This window comes from Mya arenaria, chromosome 8, assembly GCF_026914265.1.
Source record: "Mya arenaria isolate MELC-2E11 chromosome 8, ASM2691426v1".
Classification (NCBI taxonomy): Eukaryota; Metazoa; Mollusca; class Bivalvia; order Myida; family Myidae; genus Mya; species Mya arenaria.
The window spans coordinates 44,765,733-44,791,442 of NC_069129.1; the positions used below are offsets into that span (position 1 = coordinate 44,765,733).

The 25,710-nt window shown below is 35.7% G+C and overlaps 1 protein-coding gene across 1 annotated transcript in view; it reads left to right on the forward strand.

The window, feature by feature from the left end:
- Nucleotides 1-21,136, forward strand: part of LOC128244238 (fibrillin-1-like) — a 40,705-nt gene extending 19,569 nt beyond the window's left edge. The window contains exons 34-67 of the mRNA XM_052962254.1: nucleotides 49-162; nucleotides 710-940; nucleotides 1,240-1,353; nucleotides 1,609-1,722; nucleotides 2,170-2,283; nucleotides 2,610-2,726; nucleotides 3,093-3,215; nucleotides 3,838-3,951; nucleotides 4,290-4,406; nucleotides 4,681-4,908; nucleotides 5,295-5,408; nucleotides 6,070-6,189; nucleotides 6,675-6,788; nucleotides 7,083-7,196; nucleotides 7,334-7,447; nucleotides 7,865-7,981; nucleotides 8,241-8,360; nucleotides 8,924-9,037; nucleotides 9,405-9,520; nucleotides 9,807-9,877; nucleotides 10,174-10,456; nucleotides 10,913-10,983; nucleotides 11,577-11,701; nucleotides 12,048-12,217; nucleotides 12,851-12,921; nucleotides 13,177-13,373; nucleotides 13,757-13,875; nucleotides 14,189-14,271; nucleotides 14,738-14,985; nucleotides 15,403-15,515; nucleotides 15,668-15,729; nucleotides 16,384-16,625; nucleotides 19,836-19,970; nucleotides 21,129-21,136. Of these exons, the coding sequence (XP_052818214.1) occupies nucleotides 49-162; nucleotides 710-940; nucleotides 1,240-1,353; nucleotides 1,609-1,722; nucleotides 2,170-2,283; nucleotides 2,610-2,726; nucleotides 3,093-3,215; nucleotides 3,838-3,951; nucleotides 4,290-4,406; nucleotides 4,681-4,908; nucleotides 5,295-5,408; nucleotides 6,070-6,189; nucleotides 6,675-6,788; nucleotides 7,083-7,196; nucleotides 7,334-7,447; nucleotides 7,865-7,981; nucleotides 8,241-8,360; nucleotides 8,924-9,037; nucleotides 9,405-9,520; nucleotides 9,807-9,877; nucleotides 10,174-10,456; nucleotides 10,913-10,983; nucleotides 11,577-11,701; nucleotides 12,048-12,217; nucleotides 12,851-12,921; nucleotides 13,177-13,373; nucleotides 13,757-13,875; nucleotides 14,189-14,271; nucleotides 14,738-14,985; nucleotides 15,403-15,515; nucleotides 15,668-15,729; nucleotides 16,384-16,625; nucleotides 19,836-19,970; nucleotides 21,129-21,136 (4,427 nt within the window). The remainder of the gene's footprint in view (nucleotides 1-48; nucleotides 163-709; nucleotides 941-1,239; nucleotides 1,354-1,608; nucleotides 1,723-2,169; nucleotides 2,284-2,609; nucleotides 2,727-3,092; nucleotides 3,216-3,837; nucleotides 3,952-4,289; nucleotides 4,407-4,680; nucleotides 4,909-5,294; nucleotides 5,409-6,069; nucleotides 6,190-6,674; nucleotides 6,789-7,082; nucleotides 7,197-7,333; nucleotides 7,448-7,864; nucleotides 7,982-8,240; nucleotides 8,361-8,923; nucleotides 9,038-9,404; nucleotides 9,521-9,806; nucleotides 9,878-10,173; nucleotides 10,457-10,912; nucleotides 10,984-11,576; nucleotides 11,702-12,047; nucleotides 12,218-12,850; nucleotides 12,922-13,176; nucleotides 13,374-13,756; nucleotides 13,876-14,188; nucleotides 14,272-14,737; nucleotides 14,986-15,402; nucleotides 15,516-15,667; nucleotides 15,730-16,383; nucleotides 16,626-19,835; nucleotides 19,971-21,128) is intronic.
- Nucleotides 21,137-25,710: the final 4,574 nt, after the last annotated feature.

A 25,710-nucleotide genomic window follows, 5' to 3' on the forward strand; every position in this document is an offset into this window, starting at 1 on the left:
CAAAGTTTACTTTTGAACCCAATAAACACCTTGTTTATACACTTGTAGATGTTAACGAGTGTGCCCGTATTGAATGCCTCCATGGGGGCGTGTGTATGAATCTGGATGGCTCGTACAAGTGTGACTGCCCACCTGAGTGGAGTGGAGACATTTGCCAGATAGGTGAGTTACACATGACACTTTATAATTGATATACAGTTTGTTACTTGGCTTTTTAAAATGAATATGTTTATTTTGCTCTTACACTTCAGTGTTCATACATCGTACTGGAGCTTATATTCTCATGCCGAGATAAAAATATTAACTTTCAAAGGCACATACAAATATTAAATTGCAATTGCCGAATACATATATTAATTTGCTAATACACATACAAAATAAAAATATTTTCTTTCAAAGACCGTTGCTTGCAGTATTAAAATATTGTCTTGGAAAGGCACTTGCAGAAAATATATATACTCTTGCAAAAAACACTTGCTTGCAGTAATGCCACTTGCCGAATACAACTGTTTGTATTGTTTGGCGAACTTAATACACTTGCCCAAGACAAATATCATCTTGCAAGGTTCATACACTTGCATTTAATATTAACTAAAGTGTTCTTAAATACATCTTACACAGGAAGTTAATGGCTGTCTTAGAGTTGAAAAATTGAAAGAAACAGAAAGAGCATGGCATTATGAACATGCATGTATGTTTATATTTCTAGATGTGAATGAGTGCCTGGTTGCGGACATATGTTATAATGGGGGAACGTGTCGTAACCTGGTGGGCTCATTCAACTGTGAATGCCTGAACGGTTGGCGTGGCGACCGTTGTGAACTTGACGTGGACGAGTGTGGGCGGAACCCATGTTACAACGGAGGTACATGTTCCAACACTGTGGGCTCGTACATATGTCTGTGTCCGGCTGGATGGACCGGACCCACATGCCTTATTGGTAAGATGTTTTTAGATTGTGCATGATTCTAATATTGACTTACTGTTAGTATTTATCTTTTGAAATGTTTTGCTTTACTTTAATACTTGATCGTTTTGAACTCCAGTACTCTAGAAAACTAGAATTAAGATATTAAAAGAGGCACCATTACCACCCTGTTTGGGATTTCAAATGTAGACCTTAGTTATCAGCTTAAAGAAGACCCATCAATGTGACCATTGCTCAGCTGAAAGACATAATAATTATCAATGCTGCACACCCTCATTATCAAGGCTACATACCCTCACTGCTTGTTTTAGACATGAATGAGTGTTTGGAGATGCCGTGTCTGAACGGAGCCACGTGTGACAACACCCAGGGATCATACATTTGCCGATGCCCACGCGGGTATCGAGGGTCAAACTGTGAACTTGGTATGTCTTTTATTATTTTAATTTCATGCAAAATGTGTATGAACAAATATATTTTAAATCTATGTTATAACAGCTACCCTACTTTCTCTAGAATACATGGTCAATTCTGTGCATGTCCTTTATAAGAAAACAGTGATATACACTTGAAGCTGTTTATTGTACGCATACTGACTATAAATCGCTTTGGTTCAAGGTAAATTGTGTTCATTATTTCTGATGAATATTTAAACATGAATATGTGCTTATGCTCTTCAGATGTGGATGAATGTCTGTTGAATCCTTGTCTGTATGGTGGCACATGTATCAACACAGTTGGTTCGTTCACGTGTGAGTGTCCCCCAGGAAGAACGGGACTTGACTGCAGAAATGGTACGTGGACTACTGATATTAACTTTATATCTTAAAAGTATACAATGCTGTGTTTGATAAAGGGTGTGTGTCCATTGGACAGAGCAAAACTCGACTGCTGAAATAACATGCTGGTATTTGTCTTATGTGCACATATCCTTGTACATTTTCCTTTTTATTAAATTTTGTAAGAAATTAAAGCAAGTTTCAAAGACAGTTATCTCCCTTAATGAGTACAGAGCTCGCTAAAAACTACTTAACTAGTAGGATGTTGATTTGAAATTTGGTGCCCATACGAATCATGACAATAAATATTATATATTTATACTAAACACACACAGAACTATGCCAATGCTTTCATTAAACAAAAACTGACACTACATAAAGTACCTAAACTAGGTACAGGATCCAAAGTGTGTGTTATTGTACTGGAACATATATTCAGATTTAGCCTGTTTTATTTTCTAGACACCAATGAGTGCGAGTCCAATCCTTGCCTTCACGACGGTATCTGTTTCAACACAGATGGCAGTTTCCGTTGTCAGTGTAACGAGTTTTGGGAGGGACCCATCTGTGCTAAAGGTATATACATAATAATTGACTGTTTGATACCTCATGTTATTTATACAAAGCATTGCTAAATAATAAATCTATGAGTTGGGGTTCCTTTTTATCCTTGCATGGCAAATATTGAACTGGTAAGTATTGGTCAATGCTCAATACGCAGAGTGAGGTTATCACATTTTTTTGTAACATATGGTTCCGATAGTGAAGGTAAATGTACCAAAAGATGAAATAGACATAGTCTTAAAGGATTGTGTTTTTATAGAAATTCTTAGCTTTCACTACTCAGAGCGCAGTCATTCTTCAAATGACAAATGCTTTATAACCCTTTTAAACATTTGTAGATCGAAATGAGTGTGATTCCCTCCAGTGTTTCAACGGGGGCATTTGCAAGAATCTGATTGGTGGATACGAATGTATTGACTGCTTCGCTGGATGGACTGGACAACTCTGTGAAATTGGTGGGTACAAAAAGGTGTCAAACACATGAAGAACATTTCTTTATTAGGAATACTGTAGTCAATGAGTTATATGACATGGGAGCAACAAAATATATAAAAAGCAGCAGAATACTTTAAAAACAACAACTTGATTTTAATCATTGTTTCATTGATTAATGTCTGGTGTTTGAAAGGAAAAAAAAACACGAAAAAAACAAACGCCAATTAGTTTTGCAGAAGTTGTTATAATAAAAAAAAATGTTTATTTATACAGAGTATGTATTTATATCCATTCTATCATAGCACCAGTACTTAGCTTTTGGCTTCATATCAACAGCTCAGCTTCTGTCATACTCATTTTTATTTACCTCGCCTTCCCCATTTCAGACATCGATGAGTGTATAGAGAATGGCACTAATCCATGTCTCCATGATGGCAAGTGTATCAACACCAAGGGCTCCTTTATCTGTCAGTGTTCCACAGGATGGACCGGCAAGATATGTGATGAAGGTACGATGTCTCGATGTTTGCGTAGAATAACGAATTGTTATTTCCATCTGTAGAACTAAATAAATACTTACAATTATTTACAGGTCTTTGAAACATATGACAACCTGATTTAAACTGATGCTATTATGATTATAGCTTTTGTCCAATGCTCATTTGCATTCTTCTTGAAAATATTTCCGAAAGTAGAATACATCATTATTTGTATTTAATTTTAATTTGCTTTTTAGAATACGTTTACATTTACTTACGAGTATCTCCGATCCCTATTCCATATAAGATGTCAATATATTCACACATGAGTATCTCCTCGCCCTTTTCCAAATGAGATGTCTATATTAACACATAAGTATTTTCTCACCCTTTTCCAAATGAGATGTCTATAACCTCACATGAGTATCTTCTTACCTCAATCCAATTGAGAATATGTGTACAAAGTCTAGTGCCGCTAGCATATCTGATCTTTAATCTTTGACAAGAGTGTTGTTAGTCCCTCGTTTTCTTTATTTTATCTAAGGCAAATACGAGTGTAACTCGTTCATGTGCCTCTATTTTTGTATACCTCAGATGAGATCTATTGGATTTTGTATTTATAATGCCTGTATCTCATATTACCTTTCTATAGATGAGAACGAATGTAACCGGTTCCCGTGCCAGAATGGAGCGACATGCCGGAACCTGCCGGGAACTTTTGAGTGTTTTTGTGCCGAGGGCTGGGAGGGAGTCAACTGCCGGATTGGTACGGTAGAAAATCGAAGCGTGTTCTAACAGGATGATATTGATATTAACTATTAACTCATTTTACAATGATGATGATGTTAATATTGTTATGATGATATCGTGCAGAAGAGCTTATGTTTGTTATTTTGTAATTGGAGATCTTCCAACTACGAAAAGATGATTAATTTTTTCAAGCTCTTCATGAAAACATTTACTGTTCTTAGTAGGTCCTATAACATTAATTTTCCTTGAAGACTTTAATATAATGTGTATGAAACTCTTGAAGTCATACCTTTACCGCAAATCATAGTACATATATTTTGATCTCAATATCCAGCCGTTTTTTCTATTACACAGACATAGATGAGTGTTCCCTGTATGCCCCTTGTCTCAACGGAGGTATCTGCTACAACGGGGCAGGGACATATTCCTGTCAGTGTGCCATGGGATGGACGGGCAAAAACTGCGAAGTTGGTGGGTACTTTTATAAATTAATAACATAGTAATATGGGTAATACTGTACCTCTGCATTTTGATATATAAAATACAACATATTTATTTCCCTCTTTCCTTGTGATATACTGTTTATTTACATTAAGATGCTAATTGTAATATTTCCTCTTTTTCTGGCTATGTTTTTGTCTACTAGGATGTACCAAGAGCGACAAAAACACCATTGTTCTATTCTGTCATAGTTTTAACTTGATATGTTCCCACCCCATATCATAATTGGTTTCCTTTCTCGCAGATATAAACGAGTGCCTGTTGAACCCATGCCAACATGATGGGACTTGCGTGAACCTCCCTGGATCGTATAAGTGTGAGTGTCCACCTGGTTGGATGGAGCCAAACTGCGCTTTCGACATTAACGAGTGCGCAACTACGCAGTGTGAAAATGGGGGCACCTGTTTTAACACCCCGGGCTCGTTCAAGTGTATCTGCACGACTGGATGGACAGGCGAACTATGCAACTTTGGTATGAGAACAATTTTATACCACATAAATATGTAGTTTTAATTTTAAGTACTGGCAATGGCGAAACTTATATTTTATTTCATTTTCTCTTTTATGTTATATGTATACTGGTAGCATGGTCATTTTTTTTATTGTCATCTTGTCAGATTTGTAAGGACCTTAAAACATCATTTCAGTTATGAAAAACAAAGCTACAAAACTATAAAGTATACAAGAAGACATTATTACACAGCACAATCTCCTCAAATCAATACGTAAAATATACATGACTTTCTATGTGTATATTTACAAGCACGTAATTTCCTAAAAGTGTTAATTCCTACAGCTATTTTTCAATATATTTAATATCTTCTATATCTTTGAAGAGCTAAATACTTTTATCTGCAGACCTGGATGAGTGCCTGTCTGTGGCATGCTTGAACGGGGGAACATGTATCAACCAGATAGGGGGCTACATGTGCGAATGTACAGCTGGGTACAAGGGAGACACGTGTGCATTCGGTGAGTCCTCCTGGCATCGTTTGCATTTAGGGTGATATTCATTTTTACCTCAACTGGTTCTAAGAACGATGCAGTTAATCGAAGTTCTTGGTATAAATAGCAACCCTATAAAGTCAATGAAGTCAATAATCGTCGATCATAAGATTAACTTTAGTTGCTTGTTAAATATATCCCTTTGCTTATTACTCAGTTGTGTCCCTTTAATGAATTTTCAGTTTATTTACTTAGAGCCTTAGTATTTTAAAACAATAAACAAACAATGTCTTGGGTTAATCAAAATGAAATGAAACATTGACCTAGTTCATTCTATCGTGTAGCCGTTTTCATTCTACAGTTATGGTAACAGTTATACTTAATCAGGTCGGATGTTTTTCAAGACATTTCAGTTTTCTTCAAAATATAATACATACAACTATCTCGTGTAGAGGGACATAGCATGGAAGCGAGACATAACATCAGCTTCATAGCTTCCTTCTCTATTCTTTTGTAATTATTTTGTTTCGTGAAAATATGTCGTTTCTCTACCTGACATATATTTGACCGTAGTTTATCTTTTTGATTGTGGTCAAACTTTATACATTTTGAATTTGAAAATGTTATGTGTAAATAAATATTTTTACAACCAACCCATATAATTAATCCACCTTTTCCCAACTTTTAGATGTGAATGAGTGTGTAGAGTTCCCGGGTATTTGTAAGAACGGCGGCCAGTGTATCAACTCTATTGGCAGCTATACATGTCAATGTCCGGCTGGCTGGACTGGCCAGGACTGTACCATTGGTGAGATATATTTATTATAAGTTGGTTATTTCACACTGTTAGGTTTGTATTTTGCTAGATATCAGAATTAGACTTGTATGAATTTATTTCTTCAATCCCAATATAAAATGTATTAACTGTATAATTTATCTACTTTATCAGATTTCGTCATCGAATGTTTCTTTGTACCATGTGAACCAATAATACCTGTATATTTTCCCGATGTAGATGTATTAGAGTGTCTACTTATCCATACCTGCATAGACACTTGGCTAAGTAACAAACAGGAGGTTATTAACTCCAGCTGTGGTCCCTGTTTTACTAATTACTAAGTATTCTCTTCAAGATATAAACAAGTGTCTTACTTGTCCCATGTTTGCACGGAGTCGCTAAGGCAACGAGAGCGACTTACATGCTTCTGTCACCATATGAATAACAAGTAAATTCAACTCAACTCAACATTGTGTATAGCATTAAAATTCATTTTAATTGCTTTACCTTGCCAGATGTGAATGAATGTCTACTTAATCCCTGCCTCCATGGGGGCACTTGCTATAATAATGAGGGAAGCTACACTTGCTTCTGTCCAGGCGGCTGGACCGGTCCAAACTGTGAATATGGTAAGTAAAGATGTTTGGTTTTTATGACGGAAATAATCAAAGTGATAGCCTTAGTTGAATGTTCAGTGATTTAATGAGTACAACATTACGTTGATGATGATCCTTACATGGCTATGCTCCAGGATAAGCAAAAGTCACCCAAACTCGAATCAGTTTTTGCCGAAGTGTTCAAACATTAGGGATATTCAGAACTCACTGAATGAGATTTTATATATTTTACAGCTGTAGTTATTATGTGCGTTAAACTCTGTCACCCTACATAAGACAATTAATCGTTTTGTTGCTTTGAAACAGACATTGATGACTGTGAAGTGAATCCGTGTTTGAATGGGGGAGTGTGTATCAACAATGCCGGCTCCTACACCTGTCAATGTCCGCCCGGTTATACAGGCGTCAATTGTGAACTGGGTAAGTGAACAGAGCTTTATCGAATATTGTATTGTATATGCTGAAATAAAGGTTTTCAAATTACAGTTTAAAATGGAAAGATTGGAAATCAAACTCCGTGTAATTCTTTATCGTATTCCTGTTTGCCACAATTTCAGATATCAACGAGTGTCTGGCAAATCCTTGTCTGTATGGAGGAAGCTGTTTCAATACCCCGGGCTCGTATGTATGTCAGTGTATCGAGGGACGCACTGGCGTTAACTGTGAAAAAGGTACAGCTTCAAATTTCTTAACTTGGCCTTAACTTGTCGCTTTTATAATTTATATTGGACCAGGCTTCTTACCCTGTTCAAGCATTAGTTGAGATCTTGCTAAAAATAAAAATAAAAAGAGCAAGGATTTAATTTTTTAGGTTTTCAGCGTTTAATCAGGTACCTAGTTTTAAAACATAGTTATATTTTGAATTTACCGTAATTGTCTGATACATAACTAATACCGGTTTGAGTTTTAAAGGTAAAATGTTGACCAATACCAAGAAAAGCATGTAACCAATACTTAAATTTGTTTTAAAGCTATCTACAATCGACAATACATAAATCTTATTGCTAAACAATTCAAGATGCATTGAAACGTCGTATTGTCATATTTGTTGATCTCTATGCAAACCTTCCTGATCATGTTTTTTTCAGACATAGATGAGTGTATTGACCTGAGCATATGTAAGAACGGAGGGACGTGCATCAACACCCAGGGCTCATATCTGTGTAATTGTCCGCCACAGTGGACCGGCACACACTGCGAGAACGGTAAGATTGTGTGAGAAATGTTATTGTATTATTCATGATTTTAAGTTCTGTTTTTATAATATATTGTAATACACTTGAACATGATGACTATTTTGGATTACCTTAAAAGCTGACTTTGCAGCGCAATACCCTAAACACCGTTTTACCAGACATCTACTTTCATAAGAGAGAAGTTTAAATTTTTATCAGTATCATTGCATGCACCGTTCTCTACTCTGTTAGTATATTTCCGTTAACACATTTTAATGTCGCATTCTAGACGTTGACGAGTGTGTGCTGGGTTTGGCTCGCTGTGAGAATGGAGCTACGTGTATCAACACGATCGGAGGGTACGAGTGTATCTGTCCACCCGGCTACACTGGACCACGATGTGCAGCAGGTAATCGTAAAACAAGTGTATGATGGACAATTGCTTGATAATTAAAGAATTGAGCTACTGGTACAAACGCCTTTGAATAGTACGTTCTGTCCGGCTATACTGGACTCCTCTGTGCTGCATTTAATCGCTGGTGTTAGTTGGTTAGGATTTTGAATGCATCTTTACTTTTAGATATGTACAGTACGGTTGTGTGGAAATGGATACGACCCGCTTATGTAGAAATACAGTCGTCAATATTGTGTGGAAGGAATACATATAGTTTGGTTATGTGGAAATACATATGATTCGGTTGTGTGGAAACACATATGACTCGGTTGTGTTGAAAAACAACCAATTTCTTGTGTGAGCACACAAAGCAGGCCATTATGCAGCCAATGGGCACAGGCTGACCTTTATGGTCTTTCGAATGTGGTTTATTAAAGGGCACAGGCAGGCCTTGATGAACTCTTAAATGTGGGGTATCAATTTTCTTTTCATGGAACTGATTGTGTATGAAATGTGTTTATTTTATTTGTTAATAAACATTCATTTTCACCCAACAAATGAATACTTCTCACTTTCAGACATCAATGAGTGCGCTCTGAATCCATGCTTGAATGGGGGCTCGTGTATCAATAACTTTGGCTCCTACGTGTGCATCTGTCTGACGGATTACACTGGACCCAACTGTGAGAATGGTAGGTCAGAGATTGTTATAAGTTTAGATTAATTAAGACTGGTTTCAGAGGTTTCTACTCTTTTTCGAAATGGTTGTGTGTTCAGACCACACCAGGCAGAGAGTAGTCTAGTGATTTTGATGTCTGCCTCTCACCCAAGACGTTGTAGGCTCACTCCGCACAAGGTTGAGAGAAATCTAGTTCTCTTGATGTCTGCCTCTCACCCAAGACATTGTGGGTTCACTCCGTATCTAGGGTATTTTTCTCTTTCCAGGAAACGGGTTTGAGGGTGATTTTAAGTGTCTTTCCCCACCCTAAAACTGCCTTAAACATGTGATATAAATGTGTAATGTTTAGTTGACAATGTATAAGCACCTCTCTGCTTCAGGCATCCAGACAGCTTTCAAGGTTTCATTCCCGACCCTTGACCTTACCTACACGCCTGACCTTGCCTTTAACACCTCCTCCAAGTTCCAGAGGCACGCCCAGCTATTCTGTAATGATGTAAGTAATGGCTTCTCCAAGTGAGTGAGATATATGTATCGGATGAAGATAAGACACATTGTACAAGTAAATTTGATTACTTTTAAATCTGTTGAAAAGAAGGTTGATCTTTATGTCATTAGATGTAGTAGTTTTAGCAATATAAATTAGATATTGTGTGTGCAATAGTTATTTTAAAGATATCAAGTATGAGCAATGCTTTTCTCGTGACTTGTTGTTTGTACACTTTGCACTTACCAATTAGAAAATGTGAGCATTAATAACAAAAGATTGATTGGTATTTCAGATCAATAACCTGATGTCGACCCATAGAAACAGGTTCCCTGACTATGAGGACTGCGTCGTCACTGCGTTCAAGTATGGCTCTAAAAGTTTATATATCCAGGCATGACATGACAGCATATGTAAATCCTGATCGTCTATGAATATGTCAGTATTTTTTAACAGATCGGCCGAAGTAACCAGATATGACGTCATTAACTGTGTATGCTGTTATAAACTTGAATGAACAGAATTAGAATTAACATTAGCCAAATACCAAAAAGCGATATGGAGTTTTTATGTTATCTGAAACGTGAATAACTCATAAATGTTATATGCAATACATGTGTAAACGTACTGATTTAAACGTAAGAAACTTCGCAATTCTTCAGGGACAACCCGACACGCATGGAATGGGAATTGAAGTTCAAGGGCAATGTTCCACCGGGTACCATCGACAATGCCAAGGGCCTCATTTTTGAGGCATTTCCACGGAGAATCTATGGGGACTCCCTGGGAATCGAGATCGGAGATATCCTGTTTTTCCTTGATGATTACAAGCTGACCAAGGTGTCCATTCCTGATGCGATGCTGCTGAACTTCACACGATCTCCCGAGTTTGACAACAACAGATCAATAGAGTTCCAAACAAATGCCAACCTTCTGTGTGCTGATGTAAGAGTTTGAATAACATTGTCTGAACTGAAATACTTCAAGAATATTTTCATAACTATATAATCATTCACAATTTTTTTCAAAACTATATAAATGTTTACATAAATATATAATATTTGAAAAAATGTCATCATAATCATATACACATTGTAGAATTTTCAATTTTCATAACTACATAATCGTTTAAGAATGGTTTCATAATTATATAATCTTTTAATAATCTCTTCATTACTTTATAATCCTTCAATATTATTTTCATAACTATATTATCCTTTAAGAATATTTTCTTAACTATATTATCTTTAATAATGTTTTCATAACTTAATATGATTCTTCAAGAAAATATTTTCATAATTGTGTAATCATTCAAGATTTTTTCATAATTAATTATATAATACTTAATTATATTATATTTCAAGAATATTTCATATGACCTGTTTCTATTGATGTTTACAGGTTGACACTATCATGAAGAACAATGCTGACAGATTCCCAAATTATGTGGAATGTAAAGTGAATTCTTTCCCGTAAGTAACACTTTCGAAATGCAAATTTGGAAAAAAATGAGCATTCATTTGTTGGATTTTATTTAATAATTTTTATTCACCACAGCCTCAGAGAATTCATTTAATTAAAAAAGGCATGTCATATTAGTAATTTGTTCCTATTAATTATGATTTTGGATTTTTGTTCGTAGTTGCATAACTATGAATGTCTGAATATTTAGAAAATTAAAATAGTTTTATAAAATCTATTCAACTTCTACTTGTTTTTTTTTATATTTTGACCTTAAGCTATTACTGTAGCAATTTTGGGGTAAAGTATCCCCTTCCTCCTCCCAAAGATTTGAAAGAAGTACGTTTACTAAAATGTCTGTGCAGGCCTGTGCTATTTGACCACACACAGTGACTATGTAGAGATACATGTATACCACGGTTTTCACACATTGAGAATAGGGTCCTCTAGGGTATTGGTTTTCTAAATCCAGCAGATGTAAATTGGGCATTTATTCCATTGTTCCCTATATCAAGCAGATGAAGATTGTGTCATTTATACCAGTGTTTTCCATATCCAGCAGACAGAGTGCAGGGCATTTATACCATTGCTTTTTTATATCCAGTGTTGGGCCAGACGGGACCCCAATGGTGAACTATGAGATTTCGTTTGAGGGTGATCAAAACCCAGCTCAGCTCAAGGAAGACTTTAACAACATCCTTCTGAGAGACCTACCCAAGGAAAGATTTGGTGAGAAACGATTCGTAAACAATATGTAATGGCATATTGAATTTCGTTATTGTTTGTTTTAGTGACTGATTGTAAAAGTCAAGATTATAAATAATGCAGTTTGCAAAAAAAGAATAAGCATGGCCCTCCTAGTTCTGATTGACTGTGTGATATTTGGTTTGACATAATGGCCCGAAACACATCCGTTGACTTGGCTATCGCATTTGAGTCCTGCTGGTCTATGTATATATTTGTCTCATAAGATATACCCCTGTATTGCCCCAGCCTGTTGGCTTGGAAATCGCTTTGGATATTTGCTGGTCTATATATTTATTTGCCTCATAAAATAAACTTCTATTTGCCCCAGACCGATGGCTTGGATATCGCCTTGGAGACCTGCTGGTCTACTACCAGAACTTTACAGACTTCACAGAGGTGCCTCTTAAGTTCCGTGTGCTTAATCTGACCTTCAGCAATGACCTTTATGACTCGTCCTCGCCGCGCTTTAGGCTACACGCTGAGAGGTTCTGCATGGATGTGAGTTCAATAAGAATTTGGTATTACAATCTCATTATATCCCTCCATAAAAGGGGGAGATTTACAATAACTCAAGATAATTTTAACACCATTCAATAAATATTAATGAAGCCACTCTCACTATCAAACGAAGCAGAAACCTTTTCGCACGGAAACTGTGCTTGACTACAATGTTAATGAAATTACATCTAGTCAACCAACAATACCATAATGCTACATTTCAAATGACTGAGATCGTATAGAAAAACTTCTAAGATTTGTCGAATACAAATGAAGGGCTGTTCCCAAACAAGTGATTAAATGTTTGATAGAATTTCTTTAAAAATGTTATAGTTGTCTATTTTTTGCCTTTACATGCATAGAGCAGTGCTAATGCATTTTATACTCACTTTGAAAAAAGTATACATTAGCGTTTTCAGTAAATGATCTAGCAATCATCATTAAACTGTCTGAGAAATAAGTTGTTCCAAAAAAAGTCTCTTAGCTTATCTATTTAAAACATTTAAAGGAATATATATATATTTGTTTATTTTATTTGTTTGAAATATTTCTTGGGATCTGGAACGTTTTAGAACTGTTTGCAAAATAATGTATAACAAAATTTAATTATTTTGACGTATGTTTTCTGTCTAGATTGACCGACTTTTGAATGGAAGAAAAGACCTCTTTCCAACATACGAAAAATGCAAGGTTGAGAGATTTGGGTAAGTTTATAATCTTCGTTCGATCTTTCATGTTTTAGGTATGAGGAAAGTAACCTTTATCCGTGTTCGTAGATGTGTTCTTTTTTATTAAAAAGCATGTTTCAATGTTTCAAATGGAATGAGGAAAGATTTTTTACAGAACAAAGAAAATCAATAAAAATAAAAATAAATGATTTTGACAGAAAAGTTCCAAGTATTATGAAAGATAAATAGGAATAAACATGTGTCTAATTAAATATCTTTATACACTTTCAGTAACAACCCAGTAAATATTGAGATCCTGCTGGAGTTTATGGGCCAGTTATCGATACCAGAGATGCAGCAGCTGGTTGCCACGGTGATATTTGAGGACACGCCCAGATACCGCTACGAACAGGTCGTCGGTCACCTGATAGGAGATCTCCTCGTGTACTACGCAGACTTGCTGCTTTATAACTATAACGTGCCTTTCGGTATGGGATATCCTAGTTGTTTCTGTTTCTGTGATTGTTAGAGGAATAAATAACAGTCAAATTATTATTTATTTGCAAATTTCGTGCTTATGAGTAAGGTTGAACAAATGCGTTTTGGTCTAGTCAGAAGGATCAGTTGACAATAAATTTAATTCTCATGTATGTATTTGAAATTAGCTGTATCATTTGTATTTTGTTTGCACGAAACATACATGAAAGTACAAATAACATGTGCATTGTTGTGTAATGCAATTATAATTTTGAAAACGCATTGTTGTGAAGTGTAAAAAATGAAACAAATAAATTTAACAAATGTTAAGATTGTTCAGAACTGAACTGTATCATGTGTGTATCATTGTTCACCTCTTTGTTCACTCGTGTAGATGCATGGCTGTACAATAGCACCCAGAAGATCTACGGCCTTACATGGCGGGACGAAGACCGACTCTGGGACTCCGAGTCAGCCAAGTTTAAGGAGCTCGAAAATACATTCTGCTCTGAGGTAAGAATTGTAGTATTTAGTAAAATATTTAAATGGTTGTAGAGGTAAAGGTAGACGCTTCTATTGCTTAACAGTCTTCCTTCATGACTACCGACTCTTGCACGAGAGTCACTACTGGAAACGTATCAATAAAAATTCAGTCAATCTCTTTTTTAGAATAAAATTATTTTAGTGTTATATATTCATGCTCTTAAATGTGTGCGAATTATTTTAAATGAAAATAAAGATGAGGAAAAAAGTATGTTTTGTAGTTTCCCACGTTTGTCAAGATTTATAATTAACGATCAAGGTCCTTTAACTCGAATAATTTCAGATTGACAAGATATTCCGAGAAGTCCCTATCCAGGGCAATGTGAACAAGGAGAGATACTACCGTTGCTTCATAGACAACTTCCAGTGAGTTATCACCCTTGAATTTACTCTATATATTATAACTATTTTTTTGATTGTTGAAGTAACTAATGTTGAGGGATTTGACCAGGTCCTTTACTTCATTAAAAAAATCCAACATTTCTTATAGTGGCTTTGAAATAAAAGACTAGACTTTTTAGTGTACTTTTTACAGCCCCTCTGAATTTTTGTATAATGGTTGAATACATTTAATGAATCCAAATTCATTTACCTTTTCCATAAAGAGTAACATACGACCAAGTGTTAGAACAAACGCCACATATGATTTTTATCACATTTTAATCATATTGTTTTACCCGTAAAAAGTCCTGGCGTTTTCAGATTTTACGTACAAGTGTTAGTACTACCCATACACACTGGTCGTGTTCACAGAATAATTATATTATTACAATTGTGACACATGTTCAATTGTATTCACATCTATATACTGTCTGCCCTTCGTTTTTTGCAGACGTCAGAACGATCCAGACACGCAGGTCGGCTTCACATATTCTATTGTATTTAATGGTACCGAACCGCTCATCAAAAGTGAGATAGACTCCATGATCGAGGCCAAGAGCTCCGTGTACCCGCTTGGGGACAAGAAGTGGGTTCATCTTGCCGACCAATGGCTCCTTAATGAGTTACAGTGGGACGAGGTGAAAATCAACATCTCCGACTACCTCATCAATATGATCACCACGCCCCCACCTAGCCAGGGTGAGATATTCAGTTTCTTTTATTTTGCTCATATAATCTGGTAATGCGACACTTAAAACTACTATATGACTACTTCTTACAAAAAAATATTAAAGTTTTTCACTTTGGTTTAGGGGACGCACCAACTTAATATACTGAATTAACAGCTAGACTCAAACAGATAAGTATTCCTCTTCTACTATTGAAGTAGAAAGGGCAACATCGACATCTTTGTTTACCTTGCCAGTGCGACCAGACATCCTTTGGTATTTAATTCATATATAAGCCTCTTCACCATGCCACGTCAAAGATTTATGTTCTTTATGGATCATACCTATATATCAGCAATATTTAACTGATTTCCCCTCTATTATTTCAGTGAGCAAGACAGACTTTCTAGCGCAATGTATTAATCCGAGTTACTCTTTATCATTTTAGTGAACACAATTGTGAACATGACATTCCGGCTATTGAACTTCACGATGACTCCCAACCTGGCGGACACAAACTCGGCAGAGTTCCAGCTCCTTGCCTCACAGTTCTGCAAATATGTAAGCTATATTTCATTACTGGGCTGAAGCACAGTTGTGCAAATGCATATGTTTAACGATACCTGTCCTTTAACAGAGGTTCCATTGTAAATGCACATATATGTTGCTGAAACAAAATGGTTGGAAAATATGTGTCTTGTCCTGTATTTCAGCTTGACGACAGTTATCAAGCCAGATTCTCTACATATGAAAAATGTGATGTGAAGAAGTTCTAGTAAGTTGCATTTTATGTAATCCTGTTACAAGCCGATGTGCCTCCTTGACTGTTAGAGTATACACTATGTTGTCCCATGTCGCCATATAGGCTGGTGCTAGATTATCCCTGTTGCGAGCCTCAATTGATATCTTTCTAAGCACGGACATGTTCCAAGACAAACGTACGATTCTCAAATTCAACAACGTGCTCATGAAATAGAGTGTGGTACTCGGACAAACTATAAAATGTTACAAACTCTAAAATGTTACAAACTCTAAAATGTTACAATAAAATAATACACATATTCTATTAAGCGTAAGGCTGGTAAATAATTATAGAACTAGTGTTTTTTTTGTTAAACATACAAAACAATTTACCATAATAGCCCTTGTAATAGATATAGTTATACCTTACAGTTTATTTTTAATTGGAGCTTAGATTCTTAAGTCTAAGACTCCAAACGTTAGTGAATATGGAACCGAATGTTTGGATTGTTTATATTCTTTGCTATAAAAGTAAAGCTATTTATGTGTTTCATAATATGTTATACCTTCTATCACCAGTACAGTCATGCTCAAAAGCACACATCCGCTTGAGATTCAAACTCTTACTTCAAATAGGTGAATTGAAAATATGAATATGTGTTATATTTTGTACTACATTTTATCCCAGTACGGACATGTTTGAGGGCACACAGCACGTGAACTTCCACCTGTCATTCCGCGGTGACCAGGTGCCGGAACTGCCGCAGCTTCTGATTGCTATTCTGGTGGAGAACGCCCACCGGGAGACAATTAACAACCGTATTGCTCTCGTGGTGGGGCCATTATTTGTGTTTGAGGACTCACTACAACAGGACCCTACCAATTCCATAGTTGTGACAGGAGGAGGCACTACACTGTCCACACCCTCAGGTGAGTGATGAACTACTTCATAACATGTTTCTTTCTTGTATATATGAATTTCCCATGTCACAAGTTGATAACGTTACCTTTTTTGTAATATTTCTGTTTTCGATATTTACATTTCTGCTATATATACATTTAACAACTGTCCCATGTACAAACTTATAATTATACTGCAAATTAATAAGGATTTCATGAAGTTAGTAATGGATTAAAATGGCTAATCGGGTGCAGAATTTTAGGACAAAATGTAATTTGGAAGAAATTGTGAAGGTTCAGTCTTATGTCTGTGTTTTTTAAACAAACTTAATGCAAAAGCAATTGAATTTTTACCAGAGATGTGATATTGTTTTTTTGGAGAAATGATTTTTTATGAATGCACTTAAACGGTTCCAATTAGGAACTCTGATTTCTGTTTTAATCCGTTTTAAATGACTTTAAGTCACAAGCCATTTTTATATAAACGATTACGATAGTTTATAAAATAATCTGCCCTTTTTTATATAAAGTATGCTTGTTTCTATTATGACTAACTCTTTATTGCATGAAATATTGGTTGCACGCTTTATTGTTATTAATATTTCAATGCATGCGCTTTAACAATGTAATGTAGATGTGCATTTAGCTTGTATTATTCATTAGCTAGATATGAAGCAGATTTAAGGAAACTTTTGACGAGAAAATAATATAATTAAAGTAATATATAACTTATTAATATATGAAACGGTAAAATCCTCGAATATCTATAGGGTCTCAAATCAATCCCTTCCTATTTCTTTTTTATTAATTTACGCTATAGTATCGCTACTTTTCAATACAAAGCATGTTATAGCATTTGTCTTCCTAGAACTGACGCGCGATATATTTGGCAAGGACAAGGTTTAATTAATATAACTAGTAGTTGCAGCTAGTTGACGCTTTATTTAAAGTGAACATTTTCCATTTGGGAGAAAAAAAACAAGTTTTGCAGGAAACATTTCATCTGATCTTGTTACGACATGAACACTTTGCATAAAAGTATATATTTATGTAGTAACAGAAGGCGCGGGAATGATTCATGGTACAATAATAAGGCCGCATTAGAATAACTTATTGATAAACAAAACACACAGCGCTATTGCAATAGCCGCATCTCAAAATGACAAACTGACCAACAAAACACCCATGGCTGCATCAAAATGACAAACTGACCAACAAAACACAAATGGCTGCATTAAAATGACAAATTGACCAACAAAACACACATGGCTGCATCGAAATGACAAACTGACCAACAAAACACAAAGCCACATTCTAATGGCCGCATCAAAATGACAAATTCACCAACATAACACAAAGCCACATTGTAATGGCCGCATCAAAATGACAAACTGACCAACAAAACTCACAACCGCATCAGAAGTACAAATTTACAAACAAAACAAACAGACATATTATAAATACCTCATAAAAATGAGAAACTTACTAATCAATTTAACACACTAGGCATTGATTTTTGCATGAGTATTAACTTAGTAAAAAACATAAATAAACATATTTTTAAATATAAATTGTATGCTAAATTATATTTAACGAGAGCAAAAACAACAAAAAATTATGATAATCACTGTATTAACACATTACTAGCCATCATATATAGATATTGAAAACTAACATTTTATAGACAACGTCTGAACATACAATCACATACTTATGACATCTGCTTAATATAAAATAACAAAACTGATACATAAGCTAGTCGACGAAGCATAATACACTAAATTAAATAACATAACTTTGGCAAACTACTGTGTGTTGCACATACTGTTGAACCAAGGATTTGTTTTAACAATATGTTGCTGTTTTATTCATTAAATTCGGGTGAACTGAGAAATGTGTTCAACCCGACCTCGAATCCCATGGCGTAATTAACGGCTACATGAATTTGTTTTTATTTAGTTGTCTCAAATCACCATTTGTCATAGTGAAAATGAAAATCACGATTTCCTTGAAATTGACTAAACAACATGTCATTAAACTCTCAGCAAGTATTTGGAAGAAATATTTTTACACATTCTCCCATACGTTGACATTGCTCGGCTAAAATATCTGAATTTTGAAATGTTTTTGAAAATTTCTTATAATGTCGATAGCAAGATCCAAAATTTAGATAAGAAAGTAATGATTAATGATGGTGAAATGACAAACGTTGGTTCTACAGTATGTAAAATAAATATAATCTAATGTGCTACGTAGTTCACATTAACGCAAACAAGCATCCCCGTAGTGTTCGCATGCTTGTAGCGCTTCATAGAGTGCAAATCACACAATGTGTTAACAACTTGCCAATCTTAATGACAAAATTCAGAACAGACCCTAATATATTGCAGATCCGTGCATCCCGGATAAATCAAACGTTTACTTTGCGTACCCAGACGATCTACGAAAGTTTATCATTTGTTCCTTTGGAAAGTCGTACATTTTCCAATGCGAAGCCAGTCGGGTGTTTGATGTTTCCAAAAGTATTTGTGTTAAGAAATGATCGATTTTCAGTTATAATTTCAAATATTCCATTCATGTGTATACATGGTGATGACACTGAAAAGACCACCTGTTATTCTTTTTTTTAAATGATATTTAGTAGGGCTAGCAATAGCCTAGCATACGATTAGACTTACACGCACTACAATACTACTTTACTTTTGTTCATACTAGGGTTTGATATAAAAAGTAAATGCTGATTCATTTGCATAATAAAAATATTAATAATGGTAAAGGGTTGCATTGGTGAAATATGAAGGCAACAAAGATGGAATGTGGGATAAAATATGTTTGAACAGGGAGTTTTTGTTGGACATTTTGATAACATTTTGGTTGAAGCTGCTCCAGGGTGATACTAAGGGATTTCAGAATGAGATCGTTACTTCTTTGTTTGCTTACCGGAGAAAGATGTATTTTGATGCGCTGATTGACGTATGCATGATATTCAACTAATGATATGCGCCAAGGGTATGACACGGCATATAGAATTTTGGACATACTTGACAAAAGTGATTGTTGAAAAAAGCATACATACTTGAATGCATGAACTGCAACTAAATATGCTACCTTGTAACCGGCGTACTGGCAAAAGTCTTCAAAGGTGCAACTGGATATACATTTAAACGAAAATACAAGCGTCCGGTAAAACGTTGAAAAAGAAACGTCTTCCTGAAACCGACCCAAAAATTGCCATTTCAGCGGACCCATGTATACCTGACAAAGACGACGTTATACTGGCCGATCCTACCGACAAAGCTGGTTACTACATATGCTACAAGGGAAGTGGCTACAACATGAAATGTGACCCACCAAAAGTGTTTAATCCAAGCAGGAGTATATTTTTGTAACGCCAGAAAGGTTTACCAGACATAATACTTTTATATCGGAAAATATTCATATTCGAACGTGTACGTTAAGCCGCGGACATTCAACTCAGGGCTGTGCATTGATTTCAGGCTCAATTGTTCAAATTCTGTTTTACTAAAGTAATATGATCAAAGCAGCTTTTACAGTGTGTTTGACTGATATGTAAATTTACCTATTTCAATAAACACATTTAGTGGTATTCAACGTATTTTTGTAATGGCATTGTGTGAAACAATGACATTACCGAAAGGAAAAGCAAACCTTACAATTTTGCAGCCTTTATATCAATACCAGCCTTGTTGTATCAACCAAAGACTTTTTGAAATGAACATGAGGCACTACGGAATCGTAGGAGTGTAAACACATGCTTACATAATGATAGTATAACATAGTTTAACCTGTCGTTCAAACTTATTTATTAACTAACCCCTCCTTCTATCCATGTTCCTCACACACCTAACTGTGTATAATTAACGCGTATGTTATCTGTTCAGCGCCTAGAATGACCGACGCTACCTAGGTAAGTAAAACTTGCACTGAAACCTATTCAGAATTGTTTAAATTGGAATATTCCAGCTCTCTTCTACACTGTCTGTTTGGTGTTGGTTTCCATACATGTTGTGCAGTTTCGTACATCTTTAAAGATAATTACATTATACGTAAGGATCAATTATGTGCGACACATGATAGTATTTATATGGCATATTATTGTATATACATCTAGTGCGGCGAAGTGGTGTGCACATGACAAATCTTAATTTTGATACATCGTAGTTATAAACATTCAAGCAAGACAGTATGTGCTAATATTTTATTATTAATATTAATATAATATTTTGAAACAAGGAGCTGCACTATCTGTTTACATATGTACTGTTAAGGTTATATAATAATATTTCATAGAACAACTTTAACATTCTCGGGTGAAAACGGATGAAACAACAGTACTAAAAAATATGTTCAAGAATTACACAGTTCAAATAAAGGTTTAAGGAACTTTGAAACATTAAACATTGCCATGTTTCTTGAATGAGGCATATTTTGATGTCAACTAATTGAAGCTTTGAATGTTTATGTATTCAATTTTCAGATGAATGATATTATATTTCTTGTGTTCTGTTGCAGGCACCTGATTTTCTCATAAAGTCAACGGTTGTGCTCGTGTAGAAAATCCCCATGATGCTGATGCGAAATCCAAAACATTAACTTTTTGCTGTTTCTCATTCTTATCATTCAACGTGAACGCACGCTTTGTTTATGAATATTTTTAATTTTCGAGACATCTGTATTTAGTTAGATTCATACAGTTGCACATTTCAATATATGTTGAATCCTCGTCTATTTGCTTTAATTGTGTGTTAAAGGTTGTGTATTTTTATGTTCGTTAATAAAGCTTTTTGTATAAAGTCTCTTTGCAAGTATCTTTTTTGGCCTTTGAATGTTCGTAAAGATAAAATAAAATACTTTGGAGATAAATGGGGAATGGAGTGCAAATTATATTTCTCTGTTTACGCCAACCTTTTTAATTTGTAACCCCTACAGGTATTGCTAAGCTCATATTGGTGCAAACTAGATGTTGTCGTTCGCTATGGGTTTCTCATTGTCCACATGGTTTGGGCTTTTGGGGGTTGATATTTACCGGAGTGAACTTTAGGTTAACCCTCCATCCGCGTGTTTATCGTTCTGTCCATACATCCGTCATTGACGCTGCAGTAGCTAAAGAAGTATGCAAGACATTAATAAAGCTTGAAATGATGATAGAGGAAGACAGTGCAAGTAGTGTTTTTTTTAGACAAACATCATGAAGAATATCACTACTTTGACTAGATCCTGCAATAATACCATCTGAACGCAAGAGATGGCCGTAAAGAAATGTGCGTGTTGTTTTATTATGTCTTAGACAATATTGTGGTTTCTATCGCAACGAAAGTAGTTAAAATACAGATTATATGCATCACTATCAAGTAATATAAGCTACATTCACAAAACTTAGTATATGGATAAGAGGGCATAAGGAGACTATGCACGTCATATGATAGTTTTCGTGTTACTAAAATGTGGATGCAATGACAACGAAATTGGCGAAAATACAACATTAAGACTGTATCTTGGCATGACTCAAAAAGTATAACAACTGTTTAATACTTGAAACTTGGTGTGATGAATGTTATTTATTTTACCGTAAGAGGCTTTACGACTATGACTTTATTGTTTAAGTTTTGTTTATTTTAGCGATGTTACATGACAAGTTTGATTACCAAAATTCCACTTTTTTAAAGCAAATCGTCGGAATTGAAAAGCATCGCACTCATCATAAAACAGTACACATTTATGTTTTAACATTCGCTCATGTTGAAACGGGATCGTTGTCGTCACTACTCTGCTAACACAGCGAACCACTGTTAACTAATTCTGATAAAAATGGTTACGATAAATAACTCTTCACTGTATTATACGTCGATAATGCAGAAGTTGTTTTCCATACCTTGCTAAGAGCAACATAGTTGAATAACAATGTTTTCTAGTATTTGTTTTTCCTTATACTCATACAAAATTAGTCCTGCCCCTCCTATGGGCAAAATCTCACTGAGGGCCAAATCATCATAATAGCAAATGCTGTAAATAAATGGACCTAGTGTGGCTGTGTGGAGATACTGCAGTGCATTAACACATGAAGGAGTGAGCGGATGGAGAGTGTGGCATTTATTTCATTGCTTTAAGGCTTCTGAGAGACCAAACCAAGGAGATATTTGGTGTCATGGCATATTGCGTGATTGATATCATTACCGGGTATATGAACGCACTAGGATGGTTAAAATGCGCGTAGACTCCTTCTTGAACAGTAAAAATATATTTCATTGAATTAATCTTATTAAATCTTACATGAATCTTGACAATAAGATGTTATGCATGCATACAAAAGTCAAATATGTGAAGGTGACTATTTAAGTTGCGATCATAAAAATAAAATTGTTACTTTCAATTTTTACTTTTACTTTTCATTATTCCATTTATAAATTAATTGAGTCTTGGCGTTCAACCGGTGCCATTTAACCGCGTTTATGTTTTACATTTTTGCTTCCGAGCTTGTTTCTGTAGGTTTTCACATTAGTTGTAGAGCAATGTAAAGTTTATACAGTGAAATTTGCTACAGTGTGCATTTTCTGTTAAAAAAGTACTTCAATGCAATGAGGAGCCAATTGCTGGTCAGATACATGCATATATCATTGTAAGGCCGATATTTGGCAATATAGTGATGCAAATAGGAAAACCTTGCAGTCAGGAATGCACTTCATAAACAAAACAAAAAGTGACCCTACAACTAAAAGTTTGTAATTCTATTGGCCTTATGTGACATTATTTAAAGGTGAAGTAAATAAACTAATTATATCTTGATAACATTAATTTAAATGTGAAATTGGAAGGAGAGAACAGTGGACTGTACCGCCAAAATATGTGTGAAAAAAACATGTATTTTAAAAAACGCAGTTGGACATTTAGCTGATAATAGTTGTTCCGCTCTATTCTGTTCATATTTACCCCCCCCCCCCCCAAAAAAAAAAGAATTGTTTCAAATTGTAAACATGTACAAACAACCACTTTGTGTAACGCGATCAATCAACTTGCTTTCTGAAATAACTTAAAAAAGATGGCTTAAAAAACGTTATACTTGTTAAATAACTCCATTCAATGATATCGTTAAAACGGCAAATAGAAAAGCAACAACAGTATTTGCCCTGGAATTAGAGGTTTTCTACGCTGGCGAGTACATGTGTACGCGTGAGAAGAGGCTAATACGTTATGTTCACGGGTACACGTGAGAAGTGGCTCATATGGTATGTTGACGTGTAACAAGTAAGAAGTAGCTCATATGTTAAGTTGACGTGTACACGTGAGAAGTGGCTCATATGTTATGTTGACCTGTACACGGGAGAATTGGCTCATATGTTATGTTGACGTGTACACGTGAGAATTGGCTCATATGTTATGTTGACGTGTACACGTGAGAAGTGGCTCATATGTTATGTTGACGTGTACACGTGAGAAGTGGCTCATATGTTATGTTGACGTGTACACGTGAGAAGTGGCTCATATGTTATGTTGACGTGTACATGTGAGTAGTGGCTCATATGTTATGTTGACCTGTACACGTGAGAAGTGGCTCATATGTTATGTTGACGTGTACACGTGAGAAGTGGCTCATATGTTATGTTGACGTGTACACGTGAGAAGTGGCTCATATGTTATGTTGACGTGTACAAGTGAGAAGTGGCTAATATGTTATGTTGACGTGTACACGTGAGAAGTGGCTCATATGTTATGTTGGCGTGTACACGTGAGAAGTGGCTCATATGTTATGTTGACGTGTACACGTGAAAAGTGGCTCATATGTTATGTTGACGTGTACAAGTGAGAAGTGGCTCATATGTTATGTTGACCTGTACACGTGAGAAGTGGCTCATATGTTATGTTGACGTGTACACGTGAGAAGTGGCTCATATGTTATGTTGACGTGTACACGTGAGAAGTGGCTCATATGTTATGTTGACGTGTACACGTGAGAAGTGGCTCATATGTTATGTTGACGTGTACACGTGAGAAGTGGCTCATATGTTATGTTGACGTGTACACGTGAGAAGTGCCTCATATGTTATGTTGACCTGTACACGTGAGAAGTGGCTCATATGTAATGTTGACCTGTACACGTGAGAAGTGGCTCATATATTATGTTGACGTGTACACGTGAGAAGTGGCTCATATGTTATGTTGAAATGTACACGTGAGAAGTGGCTCATATGTTATGTTGACGTGTACACGTGAGAAGTGGCTCATATGTTATGTTGACGTGTACACGTGAGAAGTGGCTCATATGTTATGTTGACTTGTACACGTGAGAATTGGTTCATATATTATGTTGACGTGTACACATGAGAAGTGGTTAATATGATTTGTTCACGTGTATACGTAAGAAGTTGCTCGTATGTTATGTTAACGTGTACATGAGAAAAGAGGCTCATATGTTATGTTGACCTGTACACGTGAGAATTGGTTCATATGATATGTTGACGTGTACACGTGAGAAGTGGTTCATATGATATGTTGACGTGTACACGTGAGACGTGGCTCATATGTTATGTTGATGTGTACACGTGAGAAGTGGCTCATATGTTATGTTGACTTGTACACGTGAGAAGTGCCTCACACGTTATGTTGACGGGTGCACGTGAGAAGTAGCCCATATGTTATGTTGACGGGTACATGTGAGTAGTGCCTCATATGTTATGTTAACGGGTACACGTGAGAAGTGGGGCATATGCTATGTTGACGTGTACACGTGAGACTAGTCTTATATGTTATTTCGTCATGTACACGTGAGAATTGGTTCATATATTATGTTGACGTGTACACATGAGAAGTGGTTAATATGATTTGTTGACGTGTATACGTAAGAAGTTGCTCGTATGTTATGTTAACGTGTACATGAGAGAAGAGCCTCATATATTATGTTGACCTGTACACGTGAGAATTGGTTCATATGATATGTTGACGTGTACACGTGAGAAGTGGTTCATATGATATGTTGACGTGTACACGTGAGACGTGGCTCATATGTTATGTTGACGTGTACACGTGAGAAGTGGCTCATATGTTATGTTGACTTGTACACGTGAGAAGTGCCTCACATGTTATGTTGACGGGTACACGT